Source organism: Dermacentor variabilis, chromosome 2, assembly GCF_050947875.1.
Source record: "Dermacentor variabilis isolate Ectoservices chromosome 2, ASM5094787v1, whole genome shotgun sequence".
NCBI classification, from domain to species: domain Eukaryota; kingdom Metazoa; phylum Arthropoda; class Arachnida; order Ixodida; family Ixodidae; genus Dermacentor; species Dermacentor variabilis.
Genome location: NC_134569.1, coordinates 43978361 through 44005985, shown reverse-complemented (window position 1 = coordinate 44005985; position 27625 = coordinate 43978361). Strand labels below are relative to the sequence as shown.

At 43.3% G+C, this 27625-nt stretch overlaps 2 protein-coding genes across 3 annotated transcripts in view; one reads left to right on the top strand and one right to left on the bottom strand.

Annotated features, from left to right (window-relative positions):
* Nucleotides 1–644: 644 nt before the first annotated feature.
* On the bottom strand, nt 645–3151 carry Zw10 (Zeste-white 10 kinetochore protein). Its single transcript, XM_075680283.1, has one exon. It carries the CDS (start codon nt 2962–2964, stop codon nt 838–840), a length of 2127 nt encoding a protein of 708 aa, XP_075536398.1. The 5' UTR covers nt 2965–3151; the 3' UTR covers nt 645–837.
* Nucleotides 3152–4014: 863 nt separating this feature from the next.
* The window catches only part of LOC142571726 (uncharacterized), a 41604-nt gene continuing 17993 nt past the window's right edge, over nt 4015–27625 (top strand). Inside the window, exons 1-10 of one of the 2 annotated variants that reach the window (XM_075680281.1) lie at nt 4015–4170; nt 4609–4676; nt 8975–9251; nt 10919–10987; nt 13024–13225; nt 15316–15444; nt 16809–16872; nt 20107–20173; nt 22421–22640; nt 23673–23823. In XM_075680281.1, the coding sequence (XP_075536396.1) occupies nt 4167–4170; nt 4609–4676; nt 8975–9251; nt 10919–10987; nt 13024–13225; nt 15316–15444; nt 16809–16872; nt 20107–20173; nt 22421–22640; nt 23673–23823 (1251 nt within the window). In that variant the 5' untranslated portion in view covers nt 4015–4166. The remainder of the gene's footprint in view (nt 4171–4608; nt 4677–8974; nt 9252–10918; nt 10988–13023; nt 13226–15315; nt 15445–16808; nt 16873–20106; nt 20174–22420; nt 22641–23672; nt 23824–27625) is intronic. The other variant, XM_075680282.1, reaches the window with a different exon arrangement.

Here is a 27625-nt window from a genome sequence, read left to right as displayed (position 1 = left end):
TCTAAGTATCTACTGAGTCTCGTGTTGATGACCCTCTCTATGAGCTCGCCCAAACACGAGGTCAGTGATATCGGCCTTAGATCAAAGGGAACACCTGGAGAAGTGAGACTCATCCTTGGCAAGGAAAGGGTTACTAATCGAATATGAATGTTCATATAAAACTGGCTTTGAATATAAAATGAATGCTGAACAGTTTCTTTAGTTCTTAGACAAGAGTGCAATGAGCAAAGGACATACAATAAGGTAAACAGAACTGAATAAGTGTCCAATGTATCATCAACACATGCCAATTTGACTATGAGAGATACCTGGTGATAAACTGCACAATTTCTGAATGAGAACAATGAGAAAGAGGAGAAACCTGATACTGCAAAATTAACAATGATAACACACTGCTTGCTGGATACAGAGGGCCTGATTAGGGCTGTGTGGTGCAACATCTGAGTGTGTATATAAGTGTGTGATGAGCTCAATCATGCTTGTGTTCAGGATAATTCGTTAAAAACGTAGTGAAAGATACAACCACATAAAAGTACATTTTTGCCAACCAACAAATCCACTAACAAATTTTGATCTGGTGCCAATTCTGTGTGAGCAAGAAGACTTCCATGGCCAACCCAATAACACAAAAACAAACACTCCCATTGTTCAGTGCCATAAGAAAATTTATGCAAATAATGATTGACATGCCAAATTTGATCCACGTATCATGTCCTCTCAATGCTTTTCACAGGCAGGTACAATATGACACTTAAAGAAAAGCATTTGTAAACATACTAAGAAAGGATGAGGTTGTTAATTAGGTGGGACAGGCTGAGATTCCACGTAAATGCTGCTTCACCGAATCTGTGCCAGTGCAGCAGCTCGTCTGTCCGTGTTTTGGAAAAGTGCCCGGATCAGCCGCTTCAATTCATCAGGCATAAAGCATGCTGCCAGGGGGCCCCTACCATCAGCCCATCGGTCCATGACTTCTCTCAAATTAAAGCGAAGGAGGTTTTTGAGCTCGCAGAATTTCCTCCACGTGGCCACATAGTCAGAGGCAAGAATTCTTCCATCCGATGAGCAGGCAGGAATGTCAAATATGTTAACAGCTTGGTCAACAACCTTCTCAAACACTTGAGCTAGTTCTTCTGAAAGTGTGGATGCAATGTCTTCCATGCCAACCACACTTTTGACAACATGTTCGAGCACTGAGTTGAGGAGGCTGCCCACAGTTTCTAAGTAGCTTGTGACTGGCAAGACATCTAGCCAGACTCTCTTGAGCTGCTCTATGTGGAACAAGCAACGCCGCAGAGCTGCATCGAGCCCCTGGTTATTTTCTGATATTGACACTTCATTCAAAAAATCCAAGAGGTGCTTTCGTTGACTGTCAACCTGCTGGCAAAGGGCAACCCTTCCAATCCAACGGATCCTCGACGCGACATCCACAAGTGTAGTACGTCCATGAAACCACACACCTAAGCAGAGTAGTTCATGGGCCAAGTAGAGGCAGTTGTTGTGATGTATTGCTGTCTGCACTGGGATGGTCTCGATTGCATGCTGGTGGTGTACAGGAGCAACGCAGCAGTAAAGCTCACAAATGTGGCGTACGGCACCCACCTGCCAGGCTTGCTCAGTGGAGCTACCATCAGAACTGTCTTTGGCTCCATCTACCATTGTCTTCAGCAAGGCGACCAGCTCTTCCACGAATTTGCTCACTTGGCACCTCGGGAATTTGAATGGGCTCCCATATAAGCAGTGTTCTAGTGATGACATCTGCTTCCTGCTTAATGGTGGCTCTCCAACCACGACGGTGTCGTGCAGCTCCTGTTTCATAATAGCTCTTGCTTGCAGAAGGATGCTCTGGCTTTGCTTGCTAATGCACAGGGCCTCAAGGTTAGAGACAAGGTTGGAAAATCCAGTCTTCTCAGACGAAAGGAAGTTCGTTACAACTAACTGGTTGTGGAAATCAAGCAGGGCACTGGCCGGATAGCTGTCCAGACGGCTACCGTCGCTGGGTACGGCAGGTTCGAGGCAGCACTTGGCAACCGTGTCGGAAAATTCGGTACCGATCACGCTGCCCATGACCTTAATCAAGTCTACACCGATAACGTCGTGCGCTCGCAAACGGGTTGTGAGGAAAGTAAAGAGCGTTGACAAATTCGCGAGTACGTCCTTCACGAGCGGCGCTTTCGACTCGTTAAACTCGACGCGAAACGTCGAGGAATCCAGCGATGTGACGATGACGGACTCGTACTTGACCATCGGTGTGACGATGTCAGCCAGTAGCGAGCGGCCGAATCGGGACATCTTTTCGCGGAGCTGTCCTTGCCTCTGAACAGTTTCCACAAGCCTGGCGAACGCCTCCGCCTCTTCCTTCTGAACTGTTGCAACCGTAAGCTCAGTCACATGAGGCGTCCGGCCCACTTTCCAGATTATGTAACGCTTCCAAACCTCTGACAGCTTGTAGATGAGCCGTTCACTACGAATAACGTGTTCCGTGTGCAGCGCGTCGACGAGCTGCATCTCGGGGCGGTCGCCTTCGAGCTCGCTCACGACGCTACCGACTTCCTCCAGAAGCTGTGAACAGGCCAGGAGATCTTCCGACACGAACTGCGCCTCTGCCTCTTCCAGCAGTTCGTGAAGGCGCGCATAGCGACGTATCTGCGCCGACTGCTGCTCGATGATAGCCAATTCGCGAGACAGCACCTCGAACTCGGTCGTGGACTGCACTAGCCGCGGCTTGACGTGGTCCTCGATATTTTTAAATACCTCTTCCGCATCTTCGACAGCTGCCTTTAGGCATCGCATCAAATGCTCGGCGTCTCGGTAGTATGGTAAGAACATGTCATACTTGGAAACCAGCTCTTTCTGCATGTCTGTCTTCAAGTCGTCGATCTTGCGAGACAGTCGGGACACTGCAGCCTTAAGGTTACCCTTTTCTAAGGGCTCCTTAGGCTGTAGGACTTCCGCAACGAGCGACATGATAGCTAAAGACACCGACGATCGAAAGTCAAGGAAGCCGTCGCGGTAGGTTTGACTTCTCAATGTGACACCACACTATCTTCCGCGCGTTCACCGCGTCACCACAGAACACCTATACAAACCACTACTACCATAGCAGCGTCACTACCATTCGCTACCATACGCCATATGTAGTCTGCTCATACGGTTTATACCTCCATACAGATAGAACCGAGAGAACTATATGCAATTTTTTTTTCTGTTTATGTTCAACATTACGTTTATTTCGTGTTTAGAAGTTGATTACACAGTGTCACTTTACTTAACCCTTGTCATTTATTTATTTTACTGATGGTGAAAACCACTAACTCCAAGAGAGAGAGAGAGAGAAAACAAGTGGTAAAAGGCAGAAACAGGAAGTCAAGCCATATGGCCAAGCTTCAAAATCGCCGGGCACGACCGCTTTCGATCGCGATCGAGCCCGATCTGGATCGAAATTCTCGACCGCGACTCCCTACAGCAGCTTGCGCAAATGCGCCAATCACTACCGAGAAATTCGATACGATCGAAAATGCACTATGCAAAACGTTGGATTCTGAAGCCCACTGGCCCGCTGCTCAGGCTTAAACCACACTTCAAAGCTTTAGCTGAATTAGCGTACAGCAAACAAAATAGATTTTCATATTGTTATTAAATTATGCTGAACACCGACAATATACCATGTCGTATATCTCCTTCTTCCGTTTAGCTTATACAAATATTCCCTATCGTATAAGTGTGCAGTGATATGGTCATACTCTCTGCGCCTCTATGAAAAATCGTAGACAAAACAAACTTCCGAAAAATGTTTTTTGTGCCGCTGTAACTTTATGTCAATCGGCAAAATGTGTTGGCCTGCATAGAGTTCTCGTTGCACGAAGCTTCTTCGTAACGGTCTTTGCCGACCGTGGTTGCAGCGTTGCAGTGCATTGTAAGTGGCACGGAAGAAGGAAATAAAAGTAAAGACGATAAGGCAATCGGAACGTTGCTGGCGGCACCTGGCAGCAGCGTCCCGCGTTTGGCCGACTACGCTACCGGTCGTGTACGCCACTTTCCCCTCCCATCACCGTAGAGACACATAGACATCGCCATCGTTTTGAGGACGTCTTTTTATTGTTCGTATGTGCTAGTTCCAAGTTCGCTGCGTACTGCTAGTACTGTACATACTTCGCCGGGTACAGAACATGTGTAAGTTATGAGCCCCAAGCCTTGTAGCGTGCACATTCTACAAAATGCTGTGTCTGCCGATCGCGCTTTACAGGTCATTGACAGATAGATTTTACCTTGATAAATAAAACCTTGTTTCTGCGTTGCGTTTAACATCGCGCACTTAACACGCATCTTAATAGTTCTTTCAAAAGAGCAGAAAGTAACCCTTATTTACTGGCTTACATTAAAACGTAAATAAATCCCTAAGAACGCTGGTCTCTCTTTATAAATGTGGTCCAAAGCTGCTATGTAAATTACACAGCGACAACGCCTGAGTCAATCGCAGCCCACAATACATGATTTGCTTTGAGTCTGCGTGATATATATTGATTTCGGCGGCAAAGTGACCCAGCTACCGCAGAAAAACATTTAGTTGATGGTTGTGAGTTGCTTAGATGGTCGATGTCAAAATTGCAGCGAACTCGGCGGGGTCGGACATGGAACCTGGCAGCGAAGACGAAGGTCCTTGCAACGTCGCCAGTCCGGTGAGCGTCGATGATGCGCTTTAACCAGCAGATTGTCATGTGCTATGATCGTACGCAAATGACAGCGCATCATACTACTACTGTGATGTAGGCTCAGGTCAATCAAGGCGCCTAGCCAGAGCTGTGAAACTACGGTTTCCTTTTCTTTGACTTTCTTAACAGCTGTTGGTATAGAATGCTCCGTTGCGAAAGTTAGATTTCCGTGCTGCTTGTTCATGTTGCTCTGAATCAAGAAATCAAAGTCTCGCCAAACCTTTTATTTATCTTTTTTATCTACGTTAGCCCCTTACTGCGCGAATTTTAATTTCCTTTTGAAAAATTTAAAGAAGCGTTTGCTTAGGCCAGACATGCCCAAACCAACCTCGCTTTTGTAATGAAAAGCTTGGTTTCAAATTTATGATTAAACAATTGTCGCGTATCATATATGATACACCATGCAGCTATGGGCATATTTTTTAACCATGCAGAAAGATATTTGAATTGCTGGAAACTTGCAAAAATTTTGGAGCCAATAAAAAAAAAACTTGACGCATTACTTGAAGAGATTGAGTGTATTGATGATAAATGGGATTTTTTTAGTTCATGGACCAGGGATGGCCAAAGAGCACGTTTCTCACACCTCCAGCTAGTACAGGTTTTACTAAAATTTGATGACGTCATCCTTGATTGACTGATACATACCTTCAATATCTAGGCCAGATCATTTATGTTACGGTTTTGTGCTAATTCATACTTTGTGTAGTCTTTAGTAGTTCGGTGCAAGCCAAAAGAAAACATTCTTCCTCTTCTTCCGAAAGCATTTTGTTGCTTCTAGTGTAATTTATTAGCTCCTGGAACATGGCAGGCCCCATGCTATCGTTATCGTAAATGTTGCTGTCATGTTCATTTTGTTACCTATTCTGCATCAATAATGGTTCTAAGGAAAAGGGTATAGCTTGTCAACACCAAGACTTTGCTGCCAAATTAGTACTTTTTCGACAAAAAATCTCTACTGCCCTGCACAACACAGCCCATAACTGCATGCTGTACCACGTATGATGCAGCAAATAATGCTTGCCTCACAGAACTGCTCAAATGTATTTCTCTATCGAAACATAACAGAAGGCAAATAGGGGGTAAATAAGCACCCTGATAATTCTTGTGTGCCGGTTTCAATGCACAAATTTTGGAAATAATGTGTGCATTTAACATTTTGCACATTGCAAGACAAGCTGCCACCATACATTTTTTAAAGGAAAAATAACTCAAACGTTATTTCCAGTGCTAAAGTCCCTATGTATTTCATTGCTAGAGAGGACATCAATTCCGGTTGAATATGTAGGATTTCTTTTCTTGTTGATTCTGTTCTGCTAGAAGAAGTCTTTCTATACGTATCATGTATGACACACCATGCGGTGATGGCTTAGAAGTCGTGGGCCTTCCCTGTTGTAAATTCTGGGAGTAAAGGTAACTTCTGGTGCATAGAAATGAAAAAGTAATTTTGTTGGCAAAGAGATCTTGTGGGCGTTATAGCACGTAAACCTGTGTGTTAATTTCTGCATATAGCACCCCAGTCACACAGGATACTTTCGATCCTGATTGGGCTTAATTACAATTGAATGTGGCCCGTGTGACTGGAGTATTCTCTAGTGCAGTTGTAGTGCTAGGCTCGAGGTTGCAGGTTCAATCCTGGCCGCGGCGGGTGCATTGCAATGGGGGCAAAATGTGAAATACAAGAACATTTGTGTATTTAGGTTTACATTTATGTTAGTGGTCAAAATTAATCTAGTGTCTCATACTATGGCATGCCTCATAACTCTGTTGTGGTTTTGGCACTTAAAACCCCAGAATTTAATTTAATGTAATTCCCTTCTGCGATTACTGATAAGCAAGCATAAAACAAGAAAGTTGACTGTCTTCTAAAATTCAGACTACATTATGTGACTTGTTATAGTATTAACTAGCTGTTGTGTCATGAAGACAAGAGCAAAAATAAAATAATATCTCAAACGAGCATATAGTTATTAGTTTTCCAGTACACAGGAATAAAGTGCTTATTATGCCTTGAGTACTCTGGATGACAGTCAGGGATCGTCTGTTTTCCGTTACTTGTGCAGTGACAAACATGCATAAAATCAGCATATTCTACTCATGATATGCTGCAGTATTTGGACATTTTGTATAATCACATGTAGTAGTGAACCGACGGAGTTCTGTTCCAGAGGTTGCTCCAAAATCAGCACTAACAACCACTATGTGGTACTAACCATTAAGTTCCTTGATTGCAACGCAAGCTATGGAAGGGAGCCAATTGCTGCCGAGAAGGTCGATCCCGTTTGGCCTTGATTGCAATCGAAAATGCACCATGTGACACCTCTACTAAATAAACTATTGACATTATAATAAAGTCTATACATAGCTACTGATCGCACATCAAACACATATGCTGCTATGGAGGTCACTTCTTTCTTGACATAATTTGTTTCATTTTAATTTATTTCTTTTCTTTTTTTTTTCTCCCTTTCTTAGAAGTTTGTGAAGAACCTACTTTGTTGTGTTCTGATGCAACCATCCTGTGAAGTATCTGCATATTGCTCTGGTTGAAATGAGGCTATAATATTAGGCACTCAATTTTAGCTGCATCACTATCCTGTAAATGGCCCAGCTTTAGTGTACCAAACATCAGCATGGCTGCACCAAGTGTCCAATGTAAAAACAGCGGACATTTGATCTTTAAGTGCTGCATTTTATGAAATGCCATGTATTGTGCTTCATGCCCAGGGTGTCGGAATGAAATGTTTTTTCATTCTGGATTTAGTTTCGTTCCATTGAAAAAAGTTCCATGCTGGTTCTGCTCCGGAACAAAAAAAAAAAAAAAAATTTGTACCGGTTCATAACGGTTTTGCTTCGCATGCAAAAATTTTCGAAGCAAATTAACCATAAAAACATATCTTTTTTTCTCAGTAAGTGAATTATGAATTCTGTGATCATGCTCGGTGCCTTGACTCAAGGCACTGAGTCAGTCCATGTGAAGACAATGCGAGACTGCTCTTCCGATAAAACAAACTTAAACAATAAAGCTTTTGTAACAAGGCATTGTACCCTTAGAAAATGAAACAATAAGCTCTTCAGCGCGCAAGCCCTGTGTTTTGCTACGATGCTGATCTGCTGGTGCACCGAGCGGCAGGCTTTGATTAGTGGCGCGCTCGACCGGCTATTGCTGGCACTACCTCTGCCTGAGATAGGTGCTTATGCGGACCCTAGAGATATGCGCTAATTCTGACATTGTCTGACGTCAGTTGTTTCGGATTGCCGACTTTCTCCTTGAACTGAAAACCAATAAAAATATTTCGGTTTCACTCTGAAACAAAATAATAAATAACATTTCGGTTATGTTTTCGTTTCGGTCAAAAATATTGGATTTTTTCGTTTTTGTTTTCGTTCCATTCCGACACACTGCTCCGCGTATGTATACCTGCACCGTCAAAAAAGTATACCTGGAGATATACCTGTCAATTAATTTAGGTGCATAATGACAAGATGCACTTTTAGGGTCTAAATGTTTGTGGTTCGCTGAATTATATCTTCAAGGTCTACCAGCAGAAAGCTTCTGCCTTTTGTTCCTTTATTACATAGCTGTCGGCGTAGTAATGTTATCGAGTCTCAATTGCTCGAGTGCGCAACATATAAAAATGTTACCTTTTAATGTGACCAGTTCAAAAGACGCACCAAGTACAGTGCAATTTCGTACATGACATTGGTGACTATGCACGTTACCGAAACAAGATGCGGTGATCTTGTGGTACCAGACACCATTGACGCATACACACACTGTGCTAGTGTTGCCGATAGCTGAATTTATTCAGCTTTCGATAGGAATAGAAAGGAGAGCAGGCTTGCCTGCGTTTCCATCGGAAGAATGGCAATTTGGCAGCTTTTGGTGACAAGGTCATTGTATCGCCTTCAACCACTGCGCTGGGCTGATGATTGGCATGCTGTCAAGTGGTTTGCAATACGAGACTATGACCTTTGCTTTTGCTGACGCGAATAGTCTCCTTTTTCATATCGAAAGTCACACTGCACTTGGCATGCTTTTGAATGAGTTGCATAGAATGTGCTGTAATTTGTGGTGCTCTCGAGGAATCGAGGCTTCATTCTGTAATTATGGAGTCAACAGTTACTTTAGACAAAAAAAAAGAATTTAGTACGTTTTTCAAAGGGAAAACTAAGAAAGACTTTTCTTTACAGTGCCATTTTACAATGCGTCCCATGTCTGCTCACCCACTCACTTCCTTTTGTTGTTTGTTTTTGAACTTCAGTCTCCCGTGGCATCACCTGATTCAAACAACAACAGTGAGAGTGGGCAAAGCCCAGCAGGCTCTGACAATGAGGATGGGAGTGGTCAGGAGAGTGGTCAAGAAGACAACAACGATGAGGTGGCCAGGGACTCCGGTAGTGAAGGGCAGGGGGATGGTGCAGGGAGTGGGTCGGACAATGAAAAGAACAGTGATGCAGAAGTGCAGAGTTCTCCAAGCTCTCCTGCTCCCGAGAATGACAGTGCCACTGGGGACCGGTCAGCAGGAGAAGAAGAAAATGGTGAGCTTTAGTTGAGCTAGAATGTCGGTGAAGACAGCATGTCCTGTGTTGTAAAGAAAAGCCAATGTTTTCTTTTCGTTTTTCTTTCTTCTTTTTGAAGGCTTTGGGCAGTATGTAATGTGAAGAGTGCAGATGAAGTACAGATAGAATGCACACGCTACATATGACAGTTATTCATAGCTGCACATTGCTGTTACCGACTGTTATAAATGCTCTTGAAGCTTTGAGCATTGAACCATTGATGTAAAAGCTAGACACAGAGGTTCAATCCTATTATGGTGGCTGAAGCAGTGCATATCATGTTTGGCTGCGCTGTTCGCCTGCCTTATATGCAAGAACAGAAAGAGATGGTAAAGAGTAACACAATGTTAATTTCATCTGGTGAAGTAGTTTCTCAGCATTTATTCTGCTGGAGAAAGTTGCTGAAAGTACAGAAAATGAAGGGCAAAAGCTTTCCTTCTTGAATTTTACATTTTAACTGCATCGCTAGTACATTAGTATGAAATCACAGGTTTTTGCATGTTTGGGCTGTTTTTGTTTAGAGAGTGTTTTTTGAAACACATTAGGTTGAATATCAATTTAATAGGATGCAGTTCAATTTCGGTTTATTGATTAAATGTGTTTTAGCCTTGAATATGTAGTGATAAGATTTTGTCTTAATGATCTGGTAAGAGAGATTCAAGCCTGTTTTTCATTCCTTTTTTGGCTTACCAAAAAACTGCTCACAGTAAGCATGATGTTTCTGGTATTGCTGAAGTGCAATTTACCAGATCTATCTTAGCTCAAAATTTATATGTAATGTTTCTTTAAACTATGGGTTGGTAATGTAATTCTTGTGGTTTACGTGCCAAAACCACAATCTGACTATGAAGCATGCCGTAGTGGGGGACTCTGGAAATTTGGACCACCTGGGGTTCTTTAATGTGCACCTAAATCTAAGTACACGGGTATTTTCACATTTTGCCCCCTTTGAAATGTGGCCGCCGTGGCCGGGATTCAATCTCGGGACTTCATGCTTAGCGGCGCAACACCATAGCCACTAAGCAACCATGGCGGGTTATGTGTCGGTAGGTAGAGGAAAACTTGAGAACCCTTCTGTGTTGATTCTAGTGTTTTTACCTTAGTGGGAGAAGTGGAATGTTCACTGCTGGTTTAGAGCCCTCAAGTACAGTACAGTACAGGCTGCTGGCAACACTGTCTAGTATGCAGTATGCACATTGACATGTGGTGAGGCCAACTGCAAGTTATAAAGTGTGCCTATTATTTTGGGTGAATTGTGTAGCTGGTGTTGTAAAGGTTGGTATTGTTACAGGGAGAATCTATATAGAGAGGATATATTTACAAGGGACGACGCACAACTATGCAGCAATGGTAGGGCTAGTGCATGCACACCAGATAGCCACACCGTTGTTGTCAGCATCATCCAAGCACCCACCACAGCATTGCAGCCTGTGACATTACCCGCTGGTGGCAGAAGCACTGTCCCAGTGCAATTAGGGCTCGGGTCTACAGTGGTCCTGCTTAAAGCACGACATATGGACTATGTCACTCATGATTGTTGCAGATGCTAGCTTAGGATTTAGCGGAGCGATCTCATAGGTCACAATAGTGACTTTGCATATGACGTGGTAAGGGCCAACATAACATGAGAGACGTTTTTCGCATAGGCCAATGCGACGTGATGCCAACTGCAGCAAGACGAACGATCCTGGAGGAAAGTTCGCCTCCTGGTGTAGGTAATTATAAATACATTTTTGATTAACCTGCGAAGCCAATAAGCGATCAAGGGCAACCTGGCAGGCGATGTCAGCATGGGCAGTGGATGCATCTGCGTGAGGTTGGAGTACGGTATACACGGGCACTGGTGGGTCATAGCCAAACTGTAGATAAAAAGTTGAGTAGCCGGCTGTGTCGTGATGGGAAGAGTTGTAGGCAACGATAACAAAAAGCAGGTTGCTGTCCCAGTTCCGGTGGTCCTCAGACACATACTGTACATAGCAACCATATCTGTGAGAGCACAGTTGAGGCATTCAGTAAGGGCGTTTGTCAGTGGATCGTACGCTGTGGTGAACATGTGATTGGTCGTGCAGAAAGGAAGAATGTTGTCAACTACTTTTGAAAGGAAGCTGCGGCCATGATCCTTGATTAACTGACGAGGAGCACTATGGCGCAGGATGACATCGTGAAGAATTAAGTTGGTTACATCAGTAGCACAGCTGGTGGGAAGTGCTCATGTCATAGTGCACCTCGTTGCGTAATCAGTAGCAACTTCAACCAGTCTATTGTCTGTGGTAGACACGGGGAAAGACCCTAGAAGATGTCCCACCCTTGAAATATGGTTTATCAGGGATGTCAAGGGGCTGAAGGCTTCAAGCAGGCTGTAGGGTAGGTGTCTTGTGTCATGAATGAGAGTCGCGCAGTGCCCTGCGAATAGAAGATCATATTCGCAAGCATTATTGTTGGGTCGCACTTGTTTTGTTGCTGACGCACTCATAAATAGCCAGCCACTCATTGACATCCATGTCGCTTGTGCCGTTGAATCTCCCGGGATCACGAGGGTGCAAGAGAGTGACCGATCATGGGCCTTGTTCCCACTGAGTTGCTTCGCCTGTCATTGTTGTGTCAGCAACATGCCATCCGCTGCGAAGATCCAGTTCCCTATCTTGGACCCCCACACCTCCACCAAAGATGCTATGATGGGAATCTATATACAGAGGATCTATTTACAAGGGAAAGCACACAACGCTGCAGCAATGGTAGGGCTAGCGCATGCACGCCAGATGGCCACACTGTTGTCATCTCCCCATAACAGTAGGATGTTGCTTTGATCACTGCTCACCATTTTTATATAAATTTAACTGCTAATGAGTTGCTGGTTTTGTAAGGAAAGGTCTTTGTTCTTTACTATACATGCAACATCTGGTAGTTGTGATTGATGTGCTGCTCTGTATTAGTCGTTTTTGGTTCATAGTTCATTATAATATATCCTCATCCATTCCCAACTTCTAGTCTATTACATACACTACAAAACACTGAACTTTCATCACAGTATCGTAAATAAGTTTTTCTAGATACTTTGATACGTATGTAAGCATGTAGTTTTATGTTAGAATGTCTGACCTTTGATGTGTTTAGCCTTAAATCCAGCAAGGTCAACATAGGTTCATTGACGGCGTTTGTCACACAGTTTATTGCAGCCTGAATTTTCTGTGGTATGTTGCTGCATGTGTGTTGCCATGTAGTGTGTTCAAAGAAAGTATGTTTAAGGGTCCTAGCAAATGCCACCCCTCTGCAACACAATTGCTGCTCTGTTCTCGCTTTTGTCTTGGCATTGGCTCGAGCTTTGGACTGGACCTGGTACAACATATGCAATGCCTACAGTACTTAACTAGTCATATGCAATTCTGTTGGGTCCCCCCCCTCCTTTTTTTATACTAATGTACCTGTAGATGAGCTCACTTCTGCTCAAGCAAGTCTGTCAGTGACAGCTGTCATCTTTGCTGATGCTCTTGCGGGTGTGTCTTTGTGCAAATGTTTATAAAGAAGATTGCAGAGAACTAAAACACGGGCAAGTTTGGACAGAAGCATTTTGAAAACCCATTGAAGGAAACTCACTGTTTCTCGAAAACAATGTCTAGCATTTTTATGATGTTCTAATGTTGCTTGCATGGCAGTAGTGAATATTCTAATAGTCTGTGCAGAGCTTGTCACATCTGGTGTTTTATGGACCAACTGTTGGCTTGAAATTTGTTGTTTTTGTTTTCAAAACAAGGAGAAGACGGCCGGGAAAGCAGGCAGAGCTCAACTTCTGGTGCAAGCAGGGAGCAAGGTATAGCAGAGCAGGTACAGTCAGACAATGGGCAGCAGCAAGATGATGATGAGGCGCCATCATGCCACGACAGCCCGCCTGCAAGCCCAAGCCCTTCAAACACCGCTGCTGAAGAGAGAAGTAGTGCCCCATCATCCCCTGTGAGGCAAGGCACATCAATGCACTATTTAATTCTTTATTCCTGGTACCTGCCTGGAGAACAGGTCATTATTATGGAAGAAAGTTGTTAAGACAGCTACACATCCCCTGTTCCCTAGAAGAGTGAGAAACCAAACAATGGATAGTTAAAGGAAACATTCAGAGCATTGCCTCTTTTAAACTCTTTCACACCTGAATGATGTGCAGGTGCAAGACAGTTGGAAAACGAGACTTCTTGCATGTGTACATCTTATGTTGCACCCCACCTGCTGGTCAGTGTGGACACTTTTTCACAAGCCAGTCACTAACTTTTTTCATGTCCAGTTGCTGCAGAACACTTGTCATGTATGCCCATGAAAGTCACAGTCGTGCTTGAACATACTTGTGCTGTCACATGACGAGTAGATCAAGTGCACAGCAGGGCACTGTGTTGGCTTTTTAAGACGTGAGCAACATTATATTTAGGTCTGGGAACGAGAACTATGCGAGAGAGATGGCATGCCACAAACAACTGGAATCAATGTTTTCAGATGCACTGTGCAGCCTAGTGTTGATATGGTGGGCATTATAATAAAGGGGCCCTGAAACACTTTTTGAACATTGTAAGGAAACCTTGCATATCTGTTAACAAAGCTCCTCCGAAAATGTGAGCCAAATATTAAAGCTGCACATGGGTCCGGTAACATTGCTTGTGCTTGAACAATTCGAAAAGAATTTCCGGCAGGAGATTAGTGAGGCGACGAAATGGTGATGTCATTCTAAGCGTAGGTAGAAAAGTGTTTCAGGTCCCCATTAGAAATCAAAATTTCATTATTTACTACTAGCTAGTTTACTAGGTGTTATAAACATCAAGCTGCTGGTAAATTGAACCCTCTGCTTATGCAATGTAAGGAACTACTTGATATGCAAAGTATTGCTATACACAGCCACATTACTGAAGGCTTTACCATGTTTAACGAGACACTTGATGTGTACCACGTACCGTGAACAATGGTAAAGTAGTTTTTTTTCTTCCTCATAGTGCCTGCAGCAAATAATCGCCTTGTGCACGTGTTTCGACCTGGTGTTTCCATTCACTTTATGAGAAAGTGCAACGTGACTGACTGCATACTAAATAAATATTTAATTGCTTTGTAATTATGAGGACTTGCTAGAAGATGCACAAGGGGATCATCTTACCACCTTGACTTTCTTTCAGTGTCGTTGGTAACACCTTTAATTTCATTTCATTTTTATTTCCTGAAAGACCCCCTGTGGGGGATTTTACATAAGGGGTGGGGTTAACATGAGAAAGCAAAACATTTTTTTTCATGATGACAGGTGGGATGTAACTTTTTCTAGGAAGGTTGATGGACGGGTGATGGCTGCAATTTCATGGGGAAGGTCGTTCAAGTCGCTTGCTGTTCGGAGGAAAAATGACTTGGAAAATGTAGTTGTACGGGAACGTTGACATGAAACTTTCAGCAGATGACCAATGACCTTGCAATAAACTGATGTTACTTTAATGCTGATCCCCAGTTAATTGTAATTTGTTTCTGTAGGAAATAAGCACCGTGTTGAAGCTTTTCTCAGATCCACATTGTGGCTTTGAAGTTTGGATTCCTGCTACTTCAGCTTTTCTCTTTGAACTTTTTGCTGCAAGCTTGCCTTAATGAAGGAGAAAAATTGTCATCCACCGTGATTGTAGCAAGAAGCTACAAAGGAAACTCAGGGATTTCTCAGAAATCTGAATCGATGACAGTTCTTCTCTTTCATGAACATTTCTCTACCTTGTAGGATTTCGCAAAACTGAGTTGCCATATGCATTGTTTCTGGGCTTCGAGTTGTCAGTTCATTGGTTCTAGAGCTGCGATATGCTAGCCTCTTGGTTAGCTCAGATAGTAGAGTCTCGGAAAGGCGTTGGTCCTGAGTTTGATTTTCAGAACAAGGTGAATTTTCCTTTAACTGCGAAGATTTTCCGAGAAATCTGTGTGGGTTTCCCTTTAGCTTCTTGCTACAGTCTGCATGGATGACAATTTTTTCCTTTCATGAACTTTTCTCCACCTTGAAAGCTTCCACAGAACTGATTGATTTTCTAAACTTCTGTTAAATATGCAGGCGGAATTCTGATGATGAGAAAGACTCTGACCGGGAGGACGCAAATGAAGCAGGATCGGACAAGGAGGAAGATGAAGATGACAAGGAAGACTCCGACAGGGATGAGGACAAAGACGACAGTGACAATGAGTAAGTGCATTGGGATAATATGCGAGTAGGTGATTATTTGATTATGTAAAGTACATTTTAGTTCACAAGCTGCAAAATTAGAAAATCACATGCTGTTGGCAATCACTAGCACCTTATCCCTTTATTGCCTGAAAATGTTTTGGCTGAAGAAAAAACATTTGCATTTTGTATACATGCTGAATCAAAATTACTGCATATATCATGATAACTTGCATTTGCCACAAAAAATTGTGCATTCATTTTGTGTTATTGATGATAACATTATTCATAGCAACAGAGAACTGGCTGGCAGCATTCAAGACCTAAGAATGACCCACAGCACTGTCCTAACTTGTATATGGCTGTTGCCATCTACTTAGGAAATTTCTGCTCTGTTATTATTATTGATATTGTTATTAACATCGTAATATAGTTGCTGACCGATGTTTTGGAGCTGCTCGATTATTCAGACTTCCTCACAGCATTGCCGCACTCCCCATAAAGTGAATGGGTAATGTTGTCAGAAAGTATGGACCCTGTATAGTGTCTGGCTCAATTGTTCAGACATGATACAAGCATGCGAGGTTGCAAAGATGGTGGTCGTGAACAAAGTGGGTGGCATCCACGTTATGACCCACACACCCATCCTTTTGTTGGTAAGCTTTCTTTTTTTGAGAGGGGCAAGGAGGGGATTTTCGAGTGCCTTGCGGCCATTACGAATAGATCTGTCCAAACGTACTAGGCAGGGTTGGGCATTGTGACCATTACAAAAATTTGCTGCTAGCCGGTAGGATTATAGCCAGCAAGCTGTCTCAGGAATATTGGCATGAATATGTTTGTATGAGTGGCTCATTGGTGACCAGGCCTCAGATCATGCACACAGGTTAGACTGATGATAATACTAGAAGTGGCCTGTGCCTCTGTGTAGGCGACCAGCTGGCAACTACCACAAGCATGCCTACCAAGTTCTTTTGTCGCTTATTAGATGGAACAGTAAGCTTGCTTGCAGGCAGAAAGCTCCAAGCTGAATTTGTACAAAGCCACCTAAACTGTCAGCATTACGGTGTCAAGGTTTCATGCGACATCTGTACAGAGCAGCATTGCAATGACATGTGATGCACATGTGATGACATTGACCTGTCTTGAAATTTCAAGTGAATATTATTTCACTGAAGCACAACACTGAGCCAAAGTCTTCAATAAAATTTTCTGGCTGTTGGTACAATAAAAAATGACCAAATTGAATTTTCTCCTGAAACCTGTTTCTTCGTACAGTTTTGCAGTCCCATCAGTGTTTGCAAAGTAACTTTGCTACAGTCTCTTATTTTTCTGAACAGCATGGAAACAGGGTTTAAGTACAATGGTACCTATGTACCGATTTGCAGGTCAAAGGTTGGAGAGCTGATTGCAAATATCTTCGGCGACAGTGATGATGAATCTGAATTTGAGGTGAGTTGGTTAGATTTGGATTGGCTTTGGCAACTGCCATTTGCCTCAAACCATTTTTGTTTTCTCCCTTGCTAGAGGGTGAGCTTCACTGCCAACACAGACTTTCTCTGTTTGCCTTGACTAGCATCCGCAAGCAATATTTCTTTCCCGCCTTCTTCCATACGGTAGTCGAGGGGCTGTATCACATTTATGACACAAGTCTCCCCACTCCCTTTTTTTCTCCCTTTTCTTGTTATGTGGTGGTGTTACATGTGCTGCATTAGGTGATTTACCGATGTCACATGCCATGATCAGTGACATTTTAGGCAGTGCCTCTTACGTAGAGGCAATTGGGCATGCGACTTCGATTTTCTGGCTAGAAGTGGGGGCTCCCTCAAGAGGAAAGGCGCAGGGGCTTCTGCTTGAAATTAGTACAACCATTTTCATGCCATGCTTGTCTGTTTGCAATGCCAAAGCCTGGTGAGGAGCCCTTCAAAGACCAGGGGTGGTATTCTTTAAGTGTCCACCAATCGGACATGTCCACTTCATCTGCTGTTGGAGTTCTTATTGGCTGGGGTGGGCTGTGCGTGCACAGCAGCCAGGCACCGCAGCCGATCAGCACTTTAGCAGCAGATGAAATGGACATGTTTACTAGGTTGACTCCTAAAGAATATCTCCCTTGCTGTCTTAGTTGGGAATCTTTGAATTTGATGTGCGTTTTCTTAAGGAAACAGTGCTGGGACGGCCTCTCCCGAGCACTTGAGATAGTAGAGTGTTTTAGTTGAGCATCTTTACGGTATGCTCCGCTCCGAGTTGCCCCACTAAGCCACAGCAGAGCGGCGGGTGATTTTCACGTTTTAGTTGTATGTTTAGCGTAGTGGAGCAGTCCTTTCATAGTTGCAGCGCCTACTTGCCGAATTCAGGGTAATGGAAGAAGATAAAAACAGCCATTGATCACTTTTATAAAGTAAAACAAATATATTCAACTCATTTGTCCGTGAAGTATCTATACCTGCGCTTGTAATGCGTTACCGGTCCATTTTATTCAGTGGAAAATAAAGCGCCGCCTTGGGGAACACTACGTGATAGCCAGTGAGCTTGTTTTTGCATCCAATCCAATCCTTTCTGATGCCAACGCGAGCCAACACGCTGTGCAGTACGCTCCGCTCAGGCAGCTTGTAAGCAGACCGTGTTTGTTGCTTTGCTATCCCGCTTGCGGCTAAGCGGAGGGCGCATGCGCATTCGCACTTCCGCGCTGCTCAGCTGCTGAGCGGAGCGTAAAAACACAAATCTAAAACACTCTAGTGCTTGCTATGCTGTGAAATGCCAAGGACATTAATGAACTTTATTTATGTACTTGAGGATAAATTCTTGGGCGAGTTAGTGTTTACTTAACATGTTGCTTTTTAGCGCAACAAAATCGAAAAAAAGAAAACAGTGAGAGGCAAAAGGAAAGACGAGCACTACACTTACAACTGTTTATTCCGAAAAACAGAGCATGCCATATATACACAAATATACACATGCGGAAACGCGTAAGACAAGCAAAGAACGTCAGTCAGCCAAAGGCATTGTTGTCAATTTTTATATGCTTAGCAATCTGAATTCCAAATCATAAAGCGTAGCAGAAGTTTGACTCACGTAAGTTAGACCAGTGGTATGGATATGGAAGGCCTCTAACAATTCATGTGCGTTTTTGTTTTTGCTTCTGCCTAGGATCCTGATATTAAAGAACAGTGATTTGCAGTCAGGACGAGACCTGCAATGTGCAGATGGGTACACAGTCATAGCTTTCTTTAAAGTATTTACGTGCTCTCTCATTCGGTCGTTGATGCAACGCCCAGTTTGCCCAATGTAGCACTTGCCACAGCTGAGCGGAATCAGATAAACCACTCCAGTGGAGCAATGCACGTAACGCTTAATGTGCTACACCCGTTCGTAGCGCCACCTGTGATTTTGGGCCAGAGACGGGCCAGCTTGTTCGAGGTGGAGAAGACCACAAGTACTCCGTACCTGTTCGCCACTTTCTTGAGGTTGTGGCTAACCCTGTGAAGCTACGGGACCACTTGCCTTTCCTCACGCGTGACATCCATACTTTTCGGGGGGCTTTTTCTTTAAAAGTACCGAAGAGTGTGCTGGAGTTTTTAGATTTAAATACGACATCTTTAGCACAACATGTTTGTTGGTACTACTCGCCACGCGCTAACATAGAGCTGTTACTATACTATTCCACCCACTCAAAAATAGTAACACGAGGGATTGCAACAACCTGCCTGGGGTCTGTACATAAAAAATTGTGTGTTGGTAGGATCAAGACAAGTTTAGACAATCAGATCGAGCGGCTTTTAAAAGCCGCCTACCCTCGCTCGGTGTTGACATCAGTGGGGGGAACTTTGCTCCAGAAGCTGAAAGGCAACAAAAAGCCTAAGGAGGGTGATGAAGTCGAGTGTAGTGCTACAAAAAATGGCACAAGTGGTCCCAAGGTTAGGTTCACAAGGTTAGCCACAACTTCAAGAAAGTGGCGAACAGGTATGAAGTACCTGTGGTCTTCTCCACCCCGAACAAGCTGGCCCGTCTCTGCTCTTGAATCACAGGTGGCACTATGAACGGGTGTACAGTACAGCATGTTAAGTATTAGATGCATTGCTCCACTGGAGTGGTTTACCTGATTCCGCTCAGCTGTGGCAAGTGCTACATTGGGCAAACTGGGTGTTGCATCAGCTACCGAGTGACAGAGCATGCAAATATCTTAAAGAAAGATATGACATCGCACCCTTCTGCACATTGCAGGTCTTGTCCCCACTGCGAACCACTGTTCTTTAATGTTAGGATCCTAGGCAGAAGCAAAAACAAAACCGCACATGAACTGTTCGAGGCCTTCCATATCCATACCACCGGTCTAGCTTGCGTGAGTCAAACTTGTGTTACGGCTTACGATTCGGAATTCAGATTGCTAAGCATATAAAAATTGATAATGATGCCTTCAGCTGACTGACTTCCTTTGCTTGTCTTATACGTTCGTGTGTGTGTGTATATTTGTGTATATATGGGATGCTCTGTTTTTCGGAGAAAACAGTTGTAAGTGTAGCGCTTTCCTTTTGTTTCCTTTTGTCTCTCACTGTTTTTTTTTTTTTTCGAGTTTATTGCGCTAAATAGCAACATGTTTTGTCTCTGTAGTAGCACTGAAACAACAAGCGTGATACGTATGAAGCAGAGCTTGTGTGACTGTGTTTTTTCTTTTGAACCTGTGCTCAGGGATTTGGAAAAGAAGACCTTGATAGCACAAAAAAGAAGAAGGACAAAGCAAAGAAAGCAAGGAAGGGTATGCTTTTATTGTTATTGTACCATGCGTTGCGGATTTGGACAATGTGATGAGCATTGTGCATAGCAGCAAACTTTTGAAAGAAGAAAGCACAATGGCCTTTACTTGAGTGCACTACTTGTGTGGAACTGATTGCTATGAATGCGGCATTGCTTCTTGGTCAAGTTAGTTACCTGAGAGTGGAGAGATGTTGACATATAGTTGACTTCCATTAATTCGACCCTGATGGGACCAACGAAATTGATCAAATTGTTCGGCTGGCTGAACTGAGATGACGTGTGATGCACTGTCCGCTAAGCTCCACTGAGACAGACGCTACCACTAAAGGTATCACTATCAGGATCACCATAGGGGTTAGGCGCATGTGTGCTGACTGGTCAAGTTCGAATTGTCCAGCAAAGGCCAATTTTAGGATCGGAATTACAAAAGTTAGGGGCCCATAGAAATGCATGGGCACCGGCCAGGAACTTGGGCTGGATCGAATTAACCATAGTCGAATTAAAAGAAGCCTACTGTATCTGCGTAGAAGTCTGTAAAATGTTAAGTCATCTAAGTGCCTGTTGTTCAATATCAGTAAAATATAAATTATCCAGTGGCATTATCCTGATGCATAAAATTGACACGGCTCATTGTTGAGTTCTTACAATGGCACTTGGTACCTGAAACCAAAGGTCATGTTGTGATATTGCAGGGTACTAGAATACGAAGCTTGTTGGCTCCAAAGCTTTAGGCAAAGGCCAGTAGCTGTTGTCTTTCGTTATTTCATGCTTTCCGTGGGGGCTGCGAATTCGGCAAATAGTTCATCATTTACGTCCTTTCTATCACGTACCTTTTCTATCATAAAAGCATTAGCTCTGGTGCTGCTATGTAAGTATAAAGGGGAATAGAGGAATTCTTTCACTCTGCATCCACTGACCTGTACTTTACAAGGTTTGTTGTATTTAACAGAAAAAGACTAAGATCTATCAACTTTTGGGGGCAGATGTTTTATTTAGATCTTACTCTTAAAAAAATTGCCAGAAATTTGAAAATTTCTAAAAAATGATGCATAACATCCACAATTCTGTGAACTCAATCTTAGTACATTTAATATGGACAAAACTGATATCTGCTCGCATTATACCAGTAATTTGTGAGTAAAATCTTTTTGAAACCTGTGCGAACATACAATGATTTAATGTAGGATGTGCACTGGTACATTATATTTGGTCACTTTAGGTGATGTAGCAGATTACAGAGTTGTAATATCTGTTTTCAATGCAAAGTTTCTTATTTTATCTTAACAATTTTTGGCAATGTCTGTTAGAAATTTGAAGCTCTAAATCAAGATTCTGCTTCCAACAGTCAGTAGGATTTAAATTTCTCTCCTAAAGAGCCCCAAACCATCTCCGGTATCTTGAGCATATTTCGAAGATGTGTATTGCATACAGAAAGCCAAGACAACCATCTTTGTGCTACGCATTAGCACAAATTAAAAAGACAATCCTGTGTTCCTCTTCAGCGTTCCTGGTCTGTCCTTTGCATCTCATGACTCAAGCAGGACGAGAGCATCGTCGTGGCAGGAGCTAGCTGTGTGTTTTGAGAAGTTAGGGCTCTCCCATTGTGCACCTTTGGTGAAGCTTCCATTCACCAGTTGGCGTTGTGCAAAGGGTGATCAGAAACGACAATGGAGGATCCGCTTTTTCTGGCATGTTTGCTTCGCCAAATATGTCACTGAGTAGGCGGTGTTCAAGGAGAGTGCAAGTGAACAGTTGGAAAGCGAGATACTTGTGCAATCGTGCCCCTGGTTGGCTAACGTGAGCCGTAGCTTTGCTGCACTGCACAAAGTTTGTGAAAAGTATGTGGCAAGGACAAGAGAGCACCCGTAGAGATTTTGGGTGGTAGCAAAGGCGAGTGAGAAACTGCAGCAGCCTTGTAGTAATTCATCAAATACCTGTAACTTTGCTGTTACGGCACCATTGTAAAAAATTATTGGGGCTGTTTGCTCATTGCAAACAGCCACAATAATAACAAATACTGCCACTATAACATCAAATTTTCCATCTCAAATGTTTAGAGGCCCCCTAAATGCAACAGATTTCATCCACGTCGATTCAGCAGTTATTTCTTGGTTTCACTTGTATTTGAATGGGAACAGTTGGTCTTTAGCTTAAAGTTTCCTCTTGAGCACTGATATTGAGATACAAGGGTCCACTAGACAGGGCCTTAAAAAAAAAAAGAACCTTCTATCTTTCCTGTGGAGTGCAGTGCTGTCTGACAGCGAGGAGGAGGATGACCATGAAGACAAGGAGGAAGAGAAGGTGGCCGGCTCTGATGAGGACGAGGAGAAAGACATGGAGCTGTCAGTTGAGCCAGAGGACCACGGGGCAGACGAAACTGAGCAGCCAGCACCGGTTGCAGTTAGCCAAGCTGTGCCGGATGTGTCCAGCTCTGATGATGAACTCGAGCCTGACAGCCGTCGATCACGGTGCGTAGTACTTCTGTTCCCAGTCTTCAGTCTTCTAGCTCTGGCATGTGGATTCACTGTGTATCTGAGTGTCAGTTAAGTTGCACTGCAGGCGATAATGTGCAAAAAAAGTAACTGTCTGCATGTTAAAAAATATTGCAAGGAATTTTCAATCTTTATATTTATCAGCAGAAAAATTGCATCGGGGAATCTGTCCTAGTCAGAAGGAATAGCGCAGTTACGTCATGAATATAAAGACATTATCTCAAGAAAATATTATCTTGTTTGTAAGTTACAGCAGCCTTTAATAGACTGAAAATTATATCTGATAGAATGCTTTTACTGTTGCTAACTGAGGGTAATCCACTTTGTGCAGTAAGTTTGTTAACTGGTCTATGCCTAATGCTTATAGGAATTAATTTAAAAAATAATGTTGTAGAGCACTGCTATTCTTCGCACACTGATTCGTTGATGATAGGTGTCAGTTGAGGGGCCTTAAATAACTGCTGCATACTTCAACTCTAAAAGGCATACTGTGTAAGATGATGCTTCTTCTGTACATAATTTACCAACACATGATTGCTTTTTTTTTTCAGTCGTTTTACAGTTACATCTGACAAATTCTGGCACATTGCTGGTCTTCAGTCATCGGTGACCATTTTTCTGATGGTCGGCGGTGACAAAGATGCATGAAGCCACCAAAATATTGAGAGAATTCCTGTTTAAAAGATTGGCTCTTTTGTTTCATTGGTCTTGAATAATACATCTAAATACAGCCAAACTTCATACAGCAAACACGAATATAATGAATTATTGAATATAACAAAGCAAATCTGTCTTTTTTCTCTGGCTATTAGCATGTAATAAATGTGTGCTTGCATTGTTATGGGTTATAGCAAAGGTATTCTTGTGTTGGATGGAAGTTTGTGTTGGATGTCGAGGTTTGACTGTATATTTCATCTATCTTATGTGCACCTGTCGGAGCCAGTTTATGTGCTTAGGGTCTAAAATTCATGATGTGACTTTTGTGTTGTTGCCTTTTTGTTGTTTCAGAAATTCTGATTTCATGTCAGACTTCGATATTATGATGGCCAAGAAGAAAGAAGAAAACTCCAAGCGGAGAAAACGGAAAGATGTTGACATCATCAGTGACACTGATGACATCATAGTTGAAATAATTAAGGAAATGAAGGCTGCAGCAGAGGTAAGTGTGTGCCATCTGTTCTTGTCACATAGTAATGGGACTGCAAAACACAATTTTTGCTGGCTTTGTAACATTTGCCAATGCTTCAATATCTGGGTTGGTTCATTAAGCAGGAAGCTGATTAGAGTATATAATATAGTGCTCTGTCTGCAATCTGCATTTCTAAGATTTGTTCATAACAGAGAAAGCGGTACTGATATAAAGACAACTGATGGCATTGCTTAGGGATTTGTTTTGTTCACAGAAGCTAAAGAGCTTGAAACTGGTATGTTTGTCTCGCAGCTTCTGCTATGCAGTCACTGAATTATGTTAAAGACAAGAAAAGGCTTTGTCAAGCGTTTCTTAAATGTCTAGTACAGTTACCGACTGTTTATTCGGACCTCACGGGGACTGCGGTAATGTCCGAATAAACAGGTGTCCAAAAAAGCAGATTAAGAAAAAAAAAATGAAAGCCTTTATTTCCACGCACTTATTTGGGCTCGGCAGTAGCCTTGAAGAAATCGTGAATGCACCGTTGCACACTGTTCCGTTTAAGCGCAAATCAGATAAGCCTGAATCTCGGAGAGGGTTGTACGGTCACTATAGGCCATAGAGTTTCATATTAGTATACCTAGAGGGAAATCCGGCGCTGCGATCATTCAACCATCATGGGAATGATGGGAAGTACAGGCTTCGGATTGGCATTCTGATGACTGGCGAACTAGTCTACGAGTATTTTTTGGCAGTTTTGGTTTCGCTTCAAGCGCAATTGCCATAACCTGTAGTGGGACAGTGCAACGCAAAGCTCTCTGCCTTTGTTATGTTGCTCGAAGTTGCGATAGCGCGCTGGGCCAGCAGCTGGGACGATGTTTGTGTCGCGGTGCGGTGTCGAAGCCCTGACGAGGAAGCGTCGGCATCGTAAACGTTGAAAGAACACGTTTTGACAGTTTGGACCTTGGTTTGTTATGTGTGTTAGGTTGGCGCTGTAGCATTACGTACTTTATGAAACTTCAGAATAGGAAAAAGAAGGCACTACTGATACAAGACAGTTGTACTTCTAGTGGCTTGACAATCAGATTTTATTGAGGGCTTCATTATGCATTGCTCGTTTACGTGCTCATTGAAATGCGTGCTTTAGGACTTTGTGAACACAAACTTACTTGTGGTAAAAAAATTTGCTGCTTCCTGGCTGTAGTCTAGTGTCGCAAAATGGGTAAGTGCAAAGCCATGCCATAACGCTTTGGAAGTGGTATGTCAATATAACATATGATGACCAAATACTCGTAGGAGGCCAATAGCGTCCTAGCTAGCACTGCAGCAGATGTGTTTAAAAGTACTTGAAGATGTTCAGCAATCGTGACAGCTGACACAGCCTTTCGAAAGAGCAAGAGAGTTCGCAAGTGCCTGTCGTCTGCGAGAAAAGTCTCGCATTTGCAGCGAGCAGGCGTCGTAGCAGACGACACTTGTAGCATTCCGCTCAAGGGCGCAACACTTTCTCACAATACAATATTTTTATTTCCAGAAATAGTTGATGAGTATTCTGATATAAGTACATGCATGGTTGTTATTGCTGTTGCAAAAATAAATTAATAATTATTCTTTGGCGTTAAATCGGGAACAGAATCGCACAAGTATGCATACCCTGGTGTGTCCCAGTACCAAACCATAGTAAACCATACTTCCATCTCAAAGTCATACAAAGTTTATGTAGCGTGTTGTACATTATATAACATAATGCAGAAATAAAATTAGATTTTACGCCATAATATTTGAGTATAGCTTTGTTTACTGCGCTGCAAGCAAACACCACTAGTATAAAGATCGAAGTCAATCCGAAGCCTGTACTTCCCATCATTCCCATGTAGGTTGAGGCAACGCTCATGAGAACCCCCGTAGACACTAGCGCCACATTTCCCTCTAGGGTATTTATTTAGAAACTCTATGCTCTAGGTGGCTGAAAGCACAGTCACTGCTTGTACACGCTCCGCATGCGACGGCAGCATAGCACATGGTGCGTCATCTTCCGACTCAGAGTCATCGTCCGGCGGTGCAGCAGAAACCTGACGAATGATCTCACCGTCGTCGAGTTCTGCGCATGTCAATACAGTAGTGTCAGCACCTATTAAACTGTCAAATGCGACGGTGTCCGGAATCGAAGTGCAACCACTGTGCAGGTCTCGGCAGAACATTTTCCGCGTCAGTAGGGAGCACATCGGAAGGCGACAAATCTTAGGCCTCCCGGCACCCGCTTGCCGGCATTACCATGCACAGTCTGCACGGGCACTGTCGACGCCATTAGACCCTTGACGCGATGTTTAGGTATGCCGCGTTGGATCACTGAAACTTCGACACAGCACACAAAGCAAACACCACCGTGCTGACACCAGTCGCACAAACGAAAAACGCGGCCTGCTCGCAGCGTTGTGCGCGAAGAAACAAATCAGCTGCTGGATTGTCTTGACATGGCTTACTAAGCTGAAACCAGAACTGCTGTAGAGCCACTCTATCGAACCAGGCAGAAACGATGATGATGAGTGAGGATTTCCAGTTGCGCCACTTCGTGGGGCAGCAGGGACGCTCCGTTCAAAACAAAAATGGCGTTCGGCAAGTCGAACCATGCACCGGTCAGAGTCGGTGCATGGTGCTCTCAATCAAGTTGGCTGAAGGAGTGTCTGAAAAATCAGACGAGAGGTTGCAAGGTGTCCAAATTTTCGGCAGTTGTTATACATTATGGTCTATGGGGAGAATGGCGGTGCCGCGAAGCTGACCGAATAATCGGACATGTCCGAATTTTCGGAGTCCGGAAAATCAGTTGGCGACTGTACTATTTGTTGAGTGTCGGGCTCCCTCTTGGTAGACGAGAGGTCATCGCACCATTTTCGAAGTAAACCTGTTAAGTCTGTAACAGAAGCTGTGCATGTGAATGTCTTGTACCACATATACAGTCAAATCTCATTACTACGAACCCCACATTAACGAATTTCTCAAATTTACAAATATTTTAAAAGTCCCCTCCAGATTGTCTATATTTTCACTGTAAGAAATATTTCAGAGATACGAATTTCAATACAGTGCATATTTCAGAATAATGCACATAGTTTATTTTCCCCGTTATAACCGAGGAACATCAGTATTACTAATTCGGCTAAAAGTAACAGTGCCGCAACTCTTGCGTGAAACAGAAGCCGCGAGTGCAGTAGCTATCATCATCACCATGTCACAGTAGCTATCATCATCATCACCATGTCAAGTGCCAACTGCTTCACCAAAAACTTCCCGACTAAGGTTTGGCAATGTTCGCGCGAGATCCAATGATGAATGCAGCTAGCGACGGCGCCAAGAAGCAAAGGCAGTTTTCGCTGCAGAACAAATTGGACCTATTGCAGGAAATCGACGCAGGGAAAAAGAAAATCGATGTGTGCAGACAGTGTAGCATTGCCCCATCGACCATTGCGACCATTTAGAAAGACTGAGACAATATTGTCAAGCTTCTCCGGGAATAGCAACTCGCTCCTACAAGGAAACGGCTGCGACCGTGAAACTTTCAAAATGTGGACCAAGCTGGTCTCACATGGTTCAATGATGCCAGACTGCAAAACATTCCCATGTCTGGCCCAATGCTCCAAGAAAAAGCCCGCGAATTCGCTTATGCACTTGAAATTACTGGGTTCGACACCAGTACAGGTTGGCTTTTTCATTTGTGCGAAAGGAACGGAATAACTTGGCAGGTAGTCTCGGGCGAGGAAAAGGCTGCTGACAGAGATGGTGCGGATTCCTGGTGCAATTATCATTTTCTAGTGGTGGCTGAATCATACTCTGAAGG

Coding starts and splice junctions, on each gene's coding strand:
- Zw10 (XM_075680283.1), bottom strand. CDS start 2,964: ATGTCGCTCGTTGCGGAAGTCCTACAGCCTAAGGAGCCCTTAGAAAAG.